At 45.7% G+C, this 17363-nt stretch overlaps 1 protein-coding gene across 1 annotated transcript in view; it reads right to left on the reverse strand.

Annotated features, from left to right (window-relative positions):
- Window positions 1–17363, reverse strand: part of DOC2B (double C2 domain beta) — a 2292694-nt gene that overhangs the window by 1383349 nt on the left and 891982 nt on the right. The window contains exon 3 of the mRNA XM_078683586.1: window positions 15761–15835. Coding sequence (XP_078539712.1) covers window positions 15761–15835 — 75 coding nt within the window. The remainder of the gene's footprint in view (window positions 1–15760; window positions 15836–17363) is intronic.

The raw sequence follows: 17363 nt of genomic DNA on the forward strand, positions 1-17363 counted from the left end.
TAGACCTTCATGGGAAGTCAATAGTGAAGAAACTAAAACCTTTTGTTTTAAGACAGTACAAAAGGGGGAGGCAGGCCAGATGGTAAAAGATGTGTTCCCTCCGAAAAAAATGTTTACTGCTACACCTAGTTGTGTCCCTCCCTCAGACTGAAGCGAAAATAAGAAGGTACCAACTGGTCCTGTAGCCTATGTATTACTTGCTTAAATGATGACATGCACACTATTTCTTCCATCCTACTCTGGACTGGGTCTCTCTCTTTTTTTGCAGGACACGTTATTTTGTTGAGAGATTCTTGTCAGCTGATAGACGTTATTGTAGCCATCCAATGTTTTGATCCACTAGGAATCATGCAGAATTGTTAGGACCAAATATTGTTCTTGTTTTGAGATTTTAGCCATTGACTGTTTCCACCTTGACCTCTTCTTGTCCAATTCATGGTTTTCACCTTGAAATCTTCCATTGTCCCAGATCTGGCGACGGTCAGAAGGGACCAAAGGACAGACCACTATATCATCATCATTAGAGCCACATCTCCAGCATGTGTAGTCAGCCTGCAACTGTACCTTGAAGTTGTGATGTAGTGTCCAGTGCCACTTATGCACTATCTTCTAATAGCTAAAGGTCATCCATTAGTCTTGCTTTGGTTTTGCCACGCATGCATCTCCGGATTTACACCTACATGTTCCTGACTTGTGCTTTTACATTGGTCCGTGGGCTTTTTATGATCAATGATACCATTGCAAACTTTAAATTGCATTATTTTTTTACAATGGTTTTAAGAATCACATCGCAGTTCATACTGACCAATGTAAGCAGGTGGATGTTTTCTGGGAAATACCTTTTCATTTTTCGCGGAAGCACTGTGTGTCACGTGATTATTATACCCTATTAATAGACTGCGAGCTGGGATACTGTGCTAGAAGCCATATGCTGAAAAAAGGGAACGGCTAAGACTGGAAACGCCTCCAAAGCAATTAATCTTTTTTTATTTTCAAGTGAGCATCCCTTGTCATGGAGACATCTGTTCATCACATTATCACCTGCCCATCATCAGGAAAAACATTGGCCCTGAAGTCATAAATATTCTAGACTAGCAGTTTCAAGGAAACACATTTGGGTACAGGAAAACTCAATCCCACAGAAGCACATATGGAAACGTGAAACAAGCATTGGCGAAGCCAATCTATATCGCCTATGAAAGATCTATTGGCTTTTTAGGTCGAGCATTCGAGATCTCTTGTATATACTTTAGTGTATACTTATATGTGTATGTACTTTGTGGGCTCTGGAGATCAGCCTTAGGACTTGTCTGCTTCCGCTTATGGACTTTTTTTTCTGTTCAACTGCCTCTATTAAACTGTCTTGATAGAAAATGACGAGCCGAGGTCAGTAAAATACCAGAATTGCTTTCTGCTGAGAGACTTTCTTTTTTCTATTTTTCTGGCAACTGCCTCTATTTAACTTTCTTGATAGAAAACGACCAGCAGAGGTCAGTAAAATACCAGAATCACATTAGAATTCTCTAGATTCCAGTCCATAGAAATTGTCTTCCACGAGCGCCCATAGGCAATAATATTTTTTTCAAATCTTGTATTTTCAGTGATATGACCACCGAAGGCCCTGATTTTAGGTTAAAAACAGAGCTTTGGACTATAGCATTTCCAGCTGAAAGGCAATATTTGTCTCCATGTTTTCCCATAACTGGCATGTCACGTAGTTTGGTGCTTACTTTCCCTCCATGTTAAAGAATAGTAGATGTATGAGCACCCAGGCTAATGTGCTGCATAGCTAAATAAATATAACGTCCCAAAGGTGAGACCGATTGCATTGCAAATGCTTGTTAAATGTTTTTTTAGCCATGTTTCATGGCAGCACAGCCACTGTGCAACGTGGCTGAAAGTAAACAAAATAAAAGAGCTATGACGCTGACCACATCATAGAATTTTTTTAAAACCTTCAAACATGTAAAGCATCTACGCTGCTGTACAACATGGATCAAAAACCATTGACAAATCCAATGGAAGTCACAATGGTCAGACCTATTGGCTTTGCCAACACTGTTTTTTTTTTTTTAGATCAGCAGAGGGTGTACAGGTTATTCTGAGTTATCTCTTTGAAAACAGCTGATCAGCTGCCTCTTCAGAATGCTCAGAGGCAGGGAACTCATTCAGTATACTGCCCTTTCATTGTATCACTTCACCATCCTGTGATTCTGGGCAAATCATCTAATCTCCCCTGCATTAAAAAATGAATGTGAATGTATATAATGTAACTGGTGCTCATGTATAGAGCCCCAATACTATTCAGTCAAAAAATAATAGCTACACAGCGGTAGGACTAGAAGAGGACTACATCACCCAGAAGGCCCTTGGCCACGCCTACATAAGCAGGTGATGTTTTACCGAGTGCTCTTCATCAAGCGCCCGCAGCTGACACTTGCCCTTCATGCCACTGAAGAAAGGAACACGATTTCCTGAAACGTGTCTGGCTCTTTAATCCCTATATGAAGGTTGCATGAACTATCCTGCTGGCAGGCTGTTACTTTTAATAAAGAAGGGTGCCAAAGTTACCTTCGTGAGGCTTCTTTTCCATGAGGGTTCTGTTATGGTTTGGATATATATATATATATATATATATATATATATATATATATATATATATATATATATATATATATATATATATATATATATATATATATATATATATATATATATTATGCTAGTGGGCGGATTTTAACATTTGGTAAAAAATATGATGGAGCAATAAAACAGTTCAAGCAGCTTGGAGCGGGCGCACAACAGCGCACCGTCACGGTATCAGAATCTGGTTCAGAAAACTACTCAGACATGGATGAAGTTTTGGACACAAGCGGGAGGAGTCTGCTTTCTTTTAAACCCTTGGAGGAGTGTGATTTTTTACAATCGGCAATGACACTTAGAGCAAGACCACCAGAAAGGACATATGTAAGAGGAAGAGGCGGAAACACAAGAGGAAGGTCACAAGGCGCGGAGGAAAGAAGCACAAGAGGAGCTACAATGTCGCATGGGAGAACAACACGACAGACCAAGCAACAATGATGGGTGAGCCCAATTTGACTATCATTAACATTTCCTCCCACACCCTGACTATGCTGAGAGATCGGTATTGGAGTTGGGCCTGAGCTTTTGCCCGATGGCCAATTTCGACTACAGCCAAACCAGGATCGATGTATTTCTTTTTGTCCGCAAACTGAAACTAATGAAAATGTTTGCATTAAAGAAAAAACGTGCTTTAGAGCAAGGAAGCGATACAAAAGGAAGCCATAATATGGATGGTAGCACACAGATATCAAAAGCTTTGCAGATACAGAATGTTGAGAGTTTGGCAAGCGCACTGGAATTGTGTGGGGAAGATGTGAGTGGTTTGAGTGACTCTGAAATTCTAGACAGGATGGGCTTGTGTTTAGGAGGACGAAATACGACAAACCATAGACCCAGATCCACCTTTAATCCAATCACACCGCATGATAACCTAGAAACCTTTCATGATGTGGTCACAAGAGATCTCCCCTCTCTCTGGGAGTCCAGTAAAAATAGACATGGGCATAACCTCTCTATTGACCAGCGAAATGCTCTCGGCACGCTTAATGCCGACCCCTGCTGTATAATCAAGCCATCAGACAAAGGTGGAAATGTTGTCTTGTGGGATGTGATCTTGTACAAGCAGGAGGCTAAGAGACAGCTAGAGCTATCAGGAGATTACAGAAAATCCAATAGAGAGGAATACACGGCAAGCATTACCATGTATCATGACAAACTCAAGGCTTGGAGAGAAAGGGACTTACTAGCGGAGTCAGAGTTTATGTTCTTGTGTGTGAAGCAACCAGTCTCACCTTGCTTTTACATGCTCCCAAAAGTCCACAAGGACGAAAGAAATCCCCCGGGGAGGCCCATCGTATCTGCCAATGGCAGTCTCCTGGAGAGCACGTCCATTTTTCTTGACACCTTCCTTTTTCCATATGTCCTCAACCTCCCCTCGTACTGCAGGGACAGCACAGATTTTATCTCAAAAGTGGAGGGCATTAGATGGGAGGAAAGTTTCTGGTTGGTGACAGTAGATGTGGTTTCGCTCTACACATGTATCAAACACAGTGATGGTTTAAAAGCATGTAGACATTTCCTGAGAGATGTAAAAACCTGAGGCGGGTCGGGGGCAATCGATATTTGCCCGGCGGTATTGCCTCTGTGACCCTCTAGTTATTTAATCAATGAAGAGGCAGGCGCTGGAGACTGGAAAGCAGGAAAACAAGGTTTTTATTCTCTCCGGAGGAGAACACAACGAAACGGACAGAAGGTATCGTTCTGAGGTGCTCTAACTGCATCCCTGAGGCCTGGCCTCTTATACACAAGTTTATCTTTTTATTGCATGTAACATATTCTCGTCGATACTTTGATGTACAGAAAGACATCCTCAGATCCCCCTTTGGGCCCGTTCCCACACACATTTACAGTTGAAGTCCCCACCCTAGTCACAACAGGTGATGAGTATCACGCAGCTGGATATTCCGCCGATTCACGGAATGTGGGGGGTTTGATCGGATCTCATGGAGTGGGGGCTTTGATCAACCCGGGGATCCTTTGATGGGGGAAGCTTTCTATTGTACGGGGAGGGGCAAGGAATGGTATCGGCAGAGCTGGGTGTCGGCCTGGGAACGGGGAAGACAAAACGGGCACACAGGGAAAAAGGGGGTTTGCATCTAAGGGCCGGAGATCATGAAAGGGAAGCAGGGAGGTGTCGCGCTGGGAACAGGATGAGGGCCTGGGGCAGAGCAGCGCCGAAGAGGGGTTTATGACTCAAGGCAGGTGCAAGCAGGGGGTGGTCAGCGTGCAGGCTTAGTGAAGGCGAAGGGCTATGTCAGGGGCCAGCAGCATGCAAAAGGGTTCGCTCTGATCGGGGCATCTTAAAAAAATGGCGGGCGCGCACGACAAAAGTGTGGCATCAGGGGAAGAGGCAAGATGGCGCAGATAATGTTCACCAAAACGTACTAATTTTCAACAGTCCTCCCTTTAACATATTCAAGACATCTTGCTGGTTCATTTTCTACTCGGTTCTATTGTGGTGGGCATGAGAAAGAAAACGGTAGGAACCTAGAGGAAAAGAGTTGTAAACAATACATTTTAACATTTCTAGTTTTTAGGAGGTGGGCCTATTTGATAAACTTTGATCAATTTGTTTAGCAGGAAAGTCATAGGAATGCAATACAAAAACGATTCTGTAGCGAGAGCAGCAAGCATATTTCATACTGGCAGGTTATTACATATATATCAGGTTCGGATTGGAGCATGATCAATACGATGGCGGCTGGGAGAGAAATGAGGTCTAGCAGAAACGGCGATTGGGGACGTCAAATGTTCGAAGTTTAACGAGTTCTCATCATTCTTTGTTGCCTTTCGTTGGCGCTGTTGAGCACCGGCGGTGGAGCTACAAGTCCAGCTCTGTTCTAAGTTCTGTGTTGCAGGGCACGACCCTTTCCTCACGTTTCTGGTCGAAAAGGTCCTTTTCGCCCTGTGTCCTTTGAGGTGTTTGTCAGAAAGTTCAGATGGAAGAAGAGCGTACAAAACAGTCCATAGGGTAGGTCAGAGGAAAAGGGGGATGGAGCAAGGCCAAATTAGGAACAAACTAGGGGAACGAGAGACTTCAAATAGGCGGGCGTGTGACCGAATTCAGAGAGCGGGGACTTGTCGACAGACACTGGACATCGAGCAGGGGCATCAGGTCGACCCTTTCTTCTCATGTTTGTCGAAAACAGTGCCTCGTCCTGCAGCTCTTTTCTGTCGTGGTCTCGCCTTGGCTAATGTCGCAGGTGTTCCTTAGTCTGTAGTCAGGCCTCGTGCTCCCACATCCGGTCCTTCTCTCCTCCAACAGCAGTACCCTTAAACAAGTTTGAAAAGACAGTCTTTAGAGAATTTGCAGATGAAGATAATCAAAAAGTCTATTTCTCTCCCAGCTCCAGGCAAAGAATGAAAAATGCCCGTTATATTAGTGTTCACAACTGGCATATGAATGACCGGTGACGGGCCTGTTGGATTTACTATGACTTTCCTTTACAATTATTTATTACAGTCACGACAGTTCATCTGATAGTGACCCACCTTCGTGAGACGAACCTGGCAAAGATATGCCGTTCTCTAGAGTTTTACATTTACAAAGGGTACTGTGAGTCGTCAACATAGTACTACACAGGTATTTTGCTGAGAGACGAACATGGCTAAACATTTCCTTTCTATCGATGCATCCTGCCTTTCAACTACTACGGGGTTCATTTCGATGATTTCTTTACCTTGGACTAGTCTGTTAACCTTGTAAAACATCACTCTGGATCCTACGTAACCTTTTACAGCCCGATTACTTAATTAGGAGGGACAGGGGTTTTATGGGGAACAACCAGGGACATAGGAAACTTGTGGTAAGGGCATAAATCGACCCATCTCTCACAACCGGAAATGAGGGGTAGTTTCATAATTCCAGTTTTTGGGCGGCTGATACAGGGGGGTAACAGGGGTGATCTCTTTTTTTTTTTCTGGTTTGGGTATTGCGACAATTCGGGGAGGGGAGGGTCGCGTATTCTGAGGTCCTTGTTTTATACCATAGGAGCCGTCGACATGTAGTTCCCTTATTTCGGGCCAGATTAGGGAACCTCTGTCGTCTTACCTGTCCTTTCCCTTACGGCCCAACCTCGGTTCATTGACTTCTAGCGGAAAAGGAGAGGTAATGACGCGGCCTCAGGGTGATTGTATTAAAGACAAGTTTTTGTGCAAATACTGACGGTATTTGAAGCCAATTAGGTGGTGTGCTAGGGGTGGCAATCTGCCAATTTCGGGGCTAATCACTCGGAAGAGTGGGAGTGCAAAAATAGAGGGAGAGAGGGAGAGAGAGAGAGAGAGAGAGAGAGAGAGAGAGAGAGAGAGAGAGAGAGAGAGAGAGAGAGAGAGAGTGCAACGGCAGGCTAAATAGTATACGTGCGACAGAGAGGGTGGCGGTGTATTCAAGAAAGGCTATTTAGTGCATTACACAGTAAAGGGCATTCACGGGTCTGCGTTAGAATCTTGTAATCATGCAGTTTGAGCATTAGACAGGGTAGAGGGGACGTGCCTTGAGAAAAAGGAAAGAAGAAAGGAGGTACCATTTTGTCGCACTTCTCGCATTCTCGGTCCTTCGACCAGTTGGGTCGACGCCTCAGTCACACACACACATTCCCTCACAGTTTCGCATCATACGTGACATGGGTTCATTCGTCCGGTCTGGTTTAAGGGTGATCACTTTTTATCAGGTTGCGCTAATTTTCCGGGTTTGTTCGATACGTGAGTAGTTTGCAGGCGTGCTTAGACACCACCTTGCGGCGCTAGTCCGCTTCGTGTATTAGACATGGCAAGGCTTCAGATCTTCGCCACACCTCGGCTGTAATCTCTGATGTAACCTGCAGAGGGAGGAAAAAGGGGTTGGGGGAGACAGCATTCGCGCATATTCAAACACATGGGTTCATAAGTCCTTTACTTACCTCTTACTCGTCTTTCCTCCTCGGGGCAGGGTCCCCGGGGATATGGTTTCTGGAGTCGAGGGGGGTAGTGTGTCCATATAGGTCGTGTGCGGGGAAACGTAAAAAGGTAACCGGAGGTGCTTAGTGCGAGGTATCTAGTCAAAGGATGTATCTCACTATCGGGATCCTTAAACCTCTTTCAACGCTGTGGCGTTCTAAGGTTCTTCGGTTCTTGGGTCAGCTCCGTTCCCTGATACTTTGGAACGTTGTACTTTATCACATTTACATTATTTCATTTCACCCTCCTTTTACATTCCCTCATTTACACCGTTCGTTTTACCCATCCTTGGAAGTCAAGGTCTTCCTCTACGCGAGAGTTCATGAGTCAGTCGCGTACTTTGAAGGCGGAGTGTCGTGTTGTCAATCCGATCCGTCCTCCAGGGCTGGGCAACCATCTTCTTTTAACCTTAAAGAGAGAGCAGAGTAGGGTGCACAGAAAAGAACTTTCCCACCGACCCCACATTTTTAAAATAAAGCATGCAATACCCGTCCATAGTTTCAAAAACTTTATTTTGCAAAATCATTTCAGCATGAGGATTATGAGGGTGCGGTCGTATTTGGCCGGTCGTGGCAATGGCTAAAGTGCGTACAGTGGGGGGGTGTCGTTTGCAGCAATAAAAACATCGGAAAGTTTTACTCATTCATTTGTAAGAGACTAAAACGTCTATTAATTGGCTGGGGGTTCGGGGGCATTTATTTTCATAATTTAGAAGCATAATCATAATAGTGGTAATCAGATTTCCTATATGCATACCGTACGTGAGCGTCGTAAATGAGGTTTACATCAGTTATAAAAATATAATACATTGTACATTTGTAATCAACATTTGTAACGGGGATCCTTTCGTACTGTTCGTCGAGTGAGTTCTCCTTGTCTTTTCTAGCCAAGTGTACAAAGGATCATATAAAATCTTAGAACATCAAGTTTATATTAGTGCGAAGGAACACCACGAGGTGTTCGTAAGTTCCGATTGATACCAGCGCCATTTTGGGCGGGGCCGGCTCAGTCCGGAAGCAGCATCAGGGGGAAATGTTTCCCATTACTGGCAGTTTGGACCAGAGTCCTTTTCGGCAGTTCTAGAATTCATGCTAACAGAAGGAGTGGCGATGTCATGTTTGTTTCGTTGGCGATCAAGGCAGCCGTCCCTTACCGGAAGCCTGCAAAGGCCGAAGGTTCCGCCGGGGACCTTTGTAGGATCTTCAAGGCTGCGGAGATGCTGTCGGAGATGGGGGCTCGTGCTCCAAGGGGCAAATGTTCGAGTTATATTGCTGGTCAAAGTTACTCTAGTGGCCGGGGCCCGCCTTCCAGCGGACCCAGACGCCATTTTGAGGCCCTACAGGGGCCACTCTCGTCGAGTTTGCAAGAGTGGGAGAGATCCTTCGGAGTGAACGGAAGAGGTCCCTGTTGTGTGAAAGCGGGACGTTCAGCTGGGGTGCAGCTGTGATGCCCCCACCTGGGGGGGGGGGGCGAGGGAGACTCGTTCGCATCGTCTCCTTCTCCCGGTGCACTCCATGCCGCTCCTTTTCATCGCCCCGCATGAAGGTCTCTCCACATCCGGCGTTCCCCAAGTCCTGTGCTCAGTGCTGTGGGAGCATGGCCACCTGTGGCGCGCATTCGGCGCGGCACGAGTATCAGTGCAGTCATTGCAGGTTCGGTGTTCCGAAAATATGGTCACCATTGCACGTTCGGTGCTGCGCAAGTACTGGGGTGCCACCATGGTGTGTTCGGTGCTGTGGAAGTATTGGCACCATCGCCTGACTGGGGGTGTTCGGCGTCGGGCCGGGGGCTGGGAGACCTCCTATCGGTGGAGGTGGGAGAGGCTCGTCCGCGTCGCCTCTCCCTCCCAGCCCAACTTGGACAAATTGTTGTGGAGGTACGTGCAGGACATCCCGCCGTCCAGAGCTGCTGCGGCTGTTACGGAAGAGAAAAGGAAAAAAAAAGGTGCCTCGTTCTCCTCTGGACATGTGGCGGGACTACTTAAGTCTATCCAGGCCCGTTGCGGCTGGCTGAGGAGACATGTGGCGGGACTACCTACAACTGCCCCGGCTGCTGGCTCCTGCCTCTCCTCCGGCTCCCCCATACGTTAAGATTTCCTGACCAAGAGTTGGCGGCCGGGCCCGCCTTATATGGGTTGCCGTTGGTTGGGCGTAGCCGTAACCCTGCCCTACTTTGGAAGGTTCCAGAATGAGGGGGGGGGGGGGCGAATGTTCTGTTTGACTTTCATTTTCTACAGTTTACCGTTATTATTCCTTGTTTGTTGTGTTAAATTAAAAGTTCAAGTTCATTAATGGTCTACGGATTTTGTTTTACCATTTCTTTCTTTTCAGGTTGTTTTTATGCTAAGTTTCTGCTAACAGAGGTTGAGTAACACGGAAACACGTGTAGAGGGATGACGCAGATTTGTACATTACATACACACAAACTCAGACGGGGGGGGGACAGTACAAGTACGACATACAAAGACCCAAGACGAATATAAAACAGTTATTGGTCATAATTATCTCTTTCCGTCTGTGAATTTGAAACGAGGCTGGGTTCCCGTCTTGACGTTGCCCGACCTAGGAGAACTTGAGCATGCCGCTGAAATTGTCCTGGCGAAATCTGTGCCATCGGGCATAATCAAACGTGGTGGTTCTGTCTGGTCTGTCTATGTAAGTCGGGTTCTTCTTTGTCTCGCGCTTCTTCTTGTACTGCCGGTCTGTCGTTCCTGTCGGCCCTTTGCCTTTACTCACGCTCAGTAGAGTCGGGCATTGGGCTTTCCAGTGTCCGACATACCTACAAAAAGCGCATTGGGCTGGCCCTAAGTCTGGTCGTCTTTTGCATAGTGTCGGGGGATAAGTTGTGGGTAGCGATGTCCTGGGGTTGTCCTGTCGGTATATTTCTCTATTTGGTTTGTCCTCGTTTTTTCTCTGTCGTTGCATAGCCTCTCTGCGCCACATACCGAGACTGTCGAGCATAATTGGCGTTGTCTTATTATTTCGAAGGGCTATTTCTAACGTTTCTATTTTATCAAGGTCAAAGGATCCTGCCAGTGGCCACTGTTTGTCTTGACTATCTTCGGTATACCTGTGCCACAATTTATTATAGGCTATGGTGACTAATCCATAGTTTATGAACATGTCCTTATTAGGGGTGCCTTCTAGTGGAGCTATATGGTCCACCTCTAATACTCGGTCCGGGCTAAACAGGCTATTAATCAGTGGGGAGAAGACAGACATGACGGCTCGTAACGAGGGACTAAAAAGTCAGCACTGCCTATCTTATCACTAGGTGCAAAGACCGGACAGAATATTTCTATTCAACGTTGTTTGCAGGCAGTGAATACCTCATGGATCAAAAATAATAAAAAGACCAATAAATAACAATGGGGAGAATGAGTAGGTCCGCAAAGATCTGCGTTACCTACCCTTTTCACTATCTGCAAAAAGGGTGGTCTCTTCCCTGTTTGCAGACAGGGAATCTCCAGGAAACAATAGTTTTGCGAACAACAGTTCAGTTTCAAGTAATTATTGAGTGGGGGAGAAAAAATAAGCACGGCTGCTGCCCTACCTATCCTCCACTGCTTGCAAAGAGAGAGCCCGTTGTTTCTCCGTTTGTAGACAGTGAATCTCCAAATAAATAAAAAGAGCAATACTAGTATTTTTAAACAATCAAGCAATCAAGCAATCATTTCGCAACTTGTCGTGATTACACGACCTTACCCGGACCATGTGGACAGTTTCTTGTCTTCCGAATCCAGCGCCCGATCGTCCTCTTTTTCTCGTATTTCTCACGGCACTCCTGATGGTCCCCAGTCAGGACCGTAGATCACTCGAGAGAGGTCTGTTCGGAACTAGTGAAGTTCGGATGATCGGCTGCCAGACGAGGGTCTATTGGGCAAGAGCTCTCCCGATCGTTGCAGTCGTTCACTCTGTCGTCGGGACCTCTCCCACTGGATCCACGAGTCGCTGATGGGCCCCACGCTTGGGACGCCAATTGTAAAAACCTGAGGCGGGTCGGGGGCAATCGATATTTGCCCGGCGGTATTGCCTCTGTGACCCTCTAGTTATTTAATCAATGAAGAGGCAGGCGCTGGAGACTGGAAAGCAGGAAAACAAGGTTTTTATTCTCTCCGGAGGAGAACACAACGAAACGGACAGAAGGTATCGTTCTGAGGTGCTCTAACTGCATCCCTGAGGCCTGGCCTCTTATACACAAGTTTATCTTTTTATTGCATGTAACATATTCTCGTCGATACTTTGATGTACAGAAAGACATCCTCAGATCCCCCTTTGGGCCCGTTCCCACACACATTTACAGTTGAAGTCCCCACCCTAGTCACAACAGGTGATGAGTATCACGCAGCTGGATATTCCGCCGATTCACGGAATGTGGGGGGTTTGATCGGATCTCATGGAGTGGGGGCTTTGATCAACCCGGGGATCCTTTGATGGGGGAAGCTTTCTATTGTACGGGGAGGGGCAAGGAATGGTATCGGCAGAGCTGGGTGTCGGCCTGGGAACGGGGAAGACAAAACGGGCACACAGGGAAAAAGGGGGTTTGCATCTAAGGGCCGGAGATCATGAAAGGGAAGCAGGGAGGTGTCGCGCTGGGAACAGGATGAGGGCCTGGGGCAGAGCAGCGCCGAAGAGGGGTTTATGACTCAAGGCAGGTGCAAGCAGGGGGTGGTCAGCGTGCAGGCTTAGTGAAGGGGAAGGGCTATGTCAGGGGCCAGCAGCATGCAAAAGGGTTCGCTCTGATCGGGGCATCTTAAAAAAATGGCGGGCGCGCACGACAAAAGTGTGGCATCAGGGGAAGAGGCAAGATGGCGCAGATAATGTTCACCAAAACGTACTAATTTTCAACAGAGATAGGTCTGTTTTCCTCCTGCAACAAACTCAAATGCTTCTTGAAATGTTGGAGTTCTGTTTAACGAACAATTTCTTTATGTTTGACAATACGTGGTATAAACAAGAGGTGGGGACTGCGATTGGAAGTTGCTTTGCTCCTAGCTTTGCCTGCATGCTGATGGGGTGGTGGGAGGAACAGGTTCTTTGGTCTGAGGACAATGCCAACCTCACAAGTCACTTTGCCTTTTACACCAGGTATATCGACGACATTTTCTTGGTTTGGGATGGTCCCAAAATTGAGTTGAATAAATTCCTTGCCAGTATAAACAGGAATAAGATTAATCTAAAATTCACCAACAAGGTTGACCAAACAGAAATGGACTTTCTGGATGTCAGGGTAAAAGTTGTGCAAGGAGCTGTCGAAACCAGCCTATACAGGAAACCGACCTCAGGTAATAGCATCCTTCACGCTAGGAGCCACCATCCGACCAACCCTAAAGACAGCATCCCATATGGAGAGTACTTAAGGGCCAAGCGCAATTGCAGCTCAGAAGCTGCTTTCTTGAAAGAACAGACCAATATGACACAGAGATTCAAACCCAGGGGCTATTCGGACCGGGTACTGCTGGTGGCCAAAGAGAAAGCCAAAGCTAGGAATAGGGAGACCCTGTTGACCCAGAAGAAAGATAGAACTGAAGAAAACCTAGGTACCAACAATGTCAGAATGATAACAACATACTGCACAGAGGCAGGCAGTGTACGTGAGATCCTTAGGAAACACTGGCATATTGTAAAAAGCGATCCGGTCATTGGCAAAATGATCAATAGACAACCACAGGTGACATGCAGAAAGGCCCGTTCTCTTAAGGATATGCTAGTGAGAAGCTACTTTGAGACACCGAAGAAAAAGAAAAATTGGCTCTCTGAGCAGAAAGGCTTTTACAAATGTGGCAAGTGCAAGGCCTGTGCCAGTAGCAAGAATGTCAAGTCCTATCCTCTCCCCACGGGTAGAAGCTCAGGGATTAGCAAATTTATGAATTGCAATACTGACTATTGTGTTTATGTAATTGTCTGCCCTTGTGCGAAGTTCAATGTTGGGAGCACAATCTTCTTTATAAAGAAACGTGTTTTGGAGCACATGAGGGCAATTAAGAATCTTGATATGAGCTATGCTACAGCGCGCCACTGGTTACGCTTCCATGATAGTGATGTTAATCAATTTTCCTTCTTTGGCATTGACAGAATTCCAGCGAACCCAAGAGGTGGCAACAGACTAAAACAACTACGTATCATGGAATCCGAGTACATCATTCGTCTGGATTCAAGGAGCCCGTTTGGCCTTAACGAGGATGAGGAATTACATGTGCACATTGGCTAATAACCTTATGTGTGGCCGTAACTGTACTTACCTGAACCCTCGCACCTGAACTTCATCCTTTCCGAAAAACAAACGCCCCCTCCCCCTATTTGCTGTTACTTGCTGTTGTGTCCGCTGCAATCCGACTACCACCCTCCCGCAGAGAGGGCACTCTCTGTCGCAGGGTGAGATTAGGAGCCTTCACATTAGAGCTTATATTAGAGGGCATTGCCACAAACCTGCCCAATCTAACGCATGGGCTGACTCCCCTGTGAGGACAACCCTTCACATTATCATTTAGGTTGTGAATTCCCTCACTCCCCCCCCCCGGCACACCACCCCTTCCCACTTTCACAAATGCACAGTCACACCCGGTTATATCCTTCTGTTGCAGGTCCTGTCAGGCTCTCTACGGATAGGATAGGGTTCACTCTATGCACTACTCACGGGGCTAAAAGATTGATTTTAGCACCTATTTTTAGTTTTGCCCATCTTTTGGATCGGCCTTTTAACCCCCCACTACCCAGGACCTATCCCCTTGCCCATAGAACTTACTGAATTGGATATTCTCTTGACAATTAGGTTATACATGTGGAGTGAAGTATAGTTAGGTTGGCTCATCAACTTGAATTCGGCCACATGGCCAGCACGGCAGAGAGTGATTGCTGTTTAACCTAATCACATTTTTCCTTTCCCTCTCCAAACCCCCCTCCTTTCCCCCGCCCCCTTTTTCCCACATTTCTCCATATTGTATGCACTGATGCATAGCAAATGCCGGGAGACAGGGCATGGCCACTTGGCCTTTATGTTTGAATTTTGTTTCATTTTCATGACTCTATGTGGTGCACAACAGTCAATTTCAACATATTATCAGCATCTCAGTGCTTAAAATTATGGGCCAGTTGACCAAATTTGAACTGATATCACTAATTTAATGTAAATATATGATTAACTTGAATATTGAAATGTTGAAACAAAGCACGACTTCTGCATATATAATTTTCATTATGAGACTGCAAATCTCGATGTAACCACTGGGTCTGTTTTTCATTTCAATTGTAGTTTTGTAACTGTTGTAGTCCAGAATGGGTTATGGTCCTATTTCACTTTCTACTACCCCTCTAGTGCACTTTAAAATGGTGACTGTCTTTTCATGTGGCTGGCTAACGAAAAAGACCGCCTGGTCGAAACGCGTCGCCAATAAACGATTTCTGAAACACGGACCCTGGAGTGCGAGTCTTTTGTGTTTTCTGTGGATTTATCGTGCAGGGAATCTATATATATATATATATATATATATATATATATATATATATGCATATATATGTATATATATGTATATATATGTATATATATATATATATATATATATATATATCCTCATTTACAACGTGCACCCTTTCTATTACGTTTTCAGCAAATGCTTTGAATGGTAATTTACCAGATTTACAGTTAATTTCTGTTAATGGGCCCGCTTAGCAGCTGTGCATAACACGAAGCGTTCCTTGTTGTGCAGTAACACCGCTTCACGAGAAAGCAATCAGATGAAATTTATTATAGCGTCATAAATATAAACAGGTCAGCCCTGTCATGTAATGCAAATCAGTTAGCAACCATGCTTGGCACATCAACGCTATGCTCTGCAGCTGTTTGAAGGTATGCAGAAAAGGAGCTAGTTTCCAAATTCAGCCTAGGTACATGATTACAATTCTTCATGACTGTGACTAAGTGTATTTCAAAGTTGCACAGAGGTGGCAGTGAAATGTCACACATACGTACGCTGAAAAGACGAACATGTCACGCATAAGTAAAACAAAAACTGGGCAGCTATGGGCACATCCGTTTCACAAGGACTGTAAGGCAGGTAACGGGGGTTGCCAGTCGCACAATGACACTGCGGAAATAATTGTCACTTGTAACCTTAATAGCTGCCCCTATATGGATTTACAGCACAATAAGTAGAAGGAAAAAAACGCACGATGCTGTAACTTACTTTACTGGCGCCTGGAAGCAAGTGCAGTTTGACGTATGGGTCGGACAGGCCGTTATGATCCATTGGCTTCAAGCCCTTTAAAAAAATATATAAGAAACAAGAAAGGACAGTAATTAGAACACTAAAGAGCACAGCAGGCGTTGGCTGGTTTGTGTTAAGAGTTTTTTCGTTACACATTTTCTCACCATCTACAACAATTTTAAGTTTCAACAGATTGTTCCTTAGTGGTTGCATAATCATCATGGGCGTTGTAGCATCAGGGGGGTATTTGGGGTGTTACACTCCCCTAATAAATGTATTTTCTGACAGTTAGTTGGGTACAGATGCTTTCGGTGAGGTACGGCTGACGAGTCTGTCCGATTTCTCCAGGAATTTTTACACACGACAAAAACAGACACTCTCCCCCTCTGTTTGGAATGACTTTTAAAATGCTGCTTATTTCACAAAATAATGGGGTTTCTCTCACTTTGTACCCCTACCAATCTATATTCATCTACCTTTCCACTGCCCCTTAACCCCCTCTCCTGCGCCCAGCTTGTTGTTTTATAATTATTAATTTTAACATTATCTGAACCTCCCTCCCACATCCCCCGATTTTACTGTCCAAGCCGCGCCCCTCCTAACCATATTGTTATCCTATCAAAGAACTACAGCTGCTTGATAAAACGTGAGTCTATATCAGAACTCTAATGCGTCCTAGGAGCCCTGGCAAGCAGGGCCACCAGGAGGCGCGCGCAGGGGGTCTCTGCCTGTGACGTCGAGGCGCGCGCCGCGCTAGCACCTGCAGCGGGTAGATACACTCTAATCGCAGAGCTCTGCTATTTCCGCTTCTCTCCCTAGATGCCATCCACATATACAGCGAGGGTTAATTAATTACAGTGGGGCTCGTAGTTTTGGGAAAACACAGTCTTTGTGCCGAGGATAATTACTTATTTACAAAAGCCTCTTTGATGCGGGAAGGAGTCAGTGTTTCCAGAAGGGCATACGGCCACAGACATATAATCTCGGTAATTAATCTGCTGCTCATACATTGTGATTAAACAGTAAGCAGTTTTTCTTTTCTCTTTTTCCAGTGCGGCGGAATTATTCGTGCAGTTTTTTTTACCTAGCCTAAAGAAGATTTTTCTTTTCCCTAGACTTATGGCTGGCCTCTAGGGGCTGGTGGGGTGTCTCAGTGGTTCATTTCTTCCTGTGTTTCAGCCCTGTGATGACAGTATTTCTCCCATCACCAACGCAGGCCTAGTCCACCATTCACACCACTGGGACTTCGCGCAGTCTGCCACAATACACAAGAATTAGGGGCCTCATTTATTAAAAGTGACGCATCGCTGCGTGAAAACAGCGATGCGTCACTTTTCGCGGCGCTCTCCTTGCGAGACAAATGATGCGTCATATTTATAGTATGACGCATCATGGCGCAAGGAGTTACAGATACGTCAGTATTTCTGACATATCTGTACGGCGCAAAAGTGACGCATTGCTGGAGTGTGTCACAAAAGTGACGCAACTCCAGCAATGTGTCCTTTCACATGGGGCAAGCCCCGTGTGAAAGGGCCTGTGTTAGTCTTACGCCTGCTGTGAGGCAGGCGTAAGAAATTGACGC

This window comes from Lissotriton helveticus, chromosome 3_1, assembly GCF_964261635.1.
Source record: "Lissotriton helveticus chromosome 3_1, aLisHel1.1, whole genome shotgun sequence".
Lineage (NCBI taxonomy): Eukaryota > Metazoa > Chordata > Amphibia > Caudata > Salamandridae > Lissotriton > Lissotriton helveticus.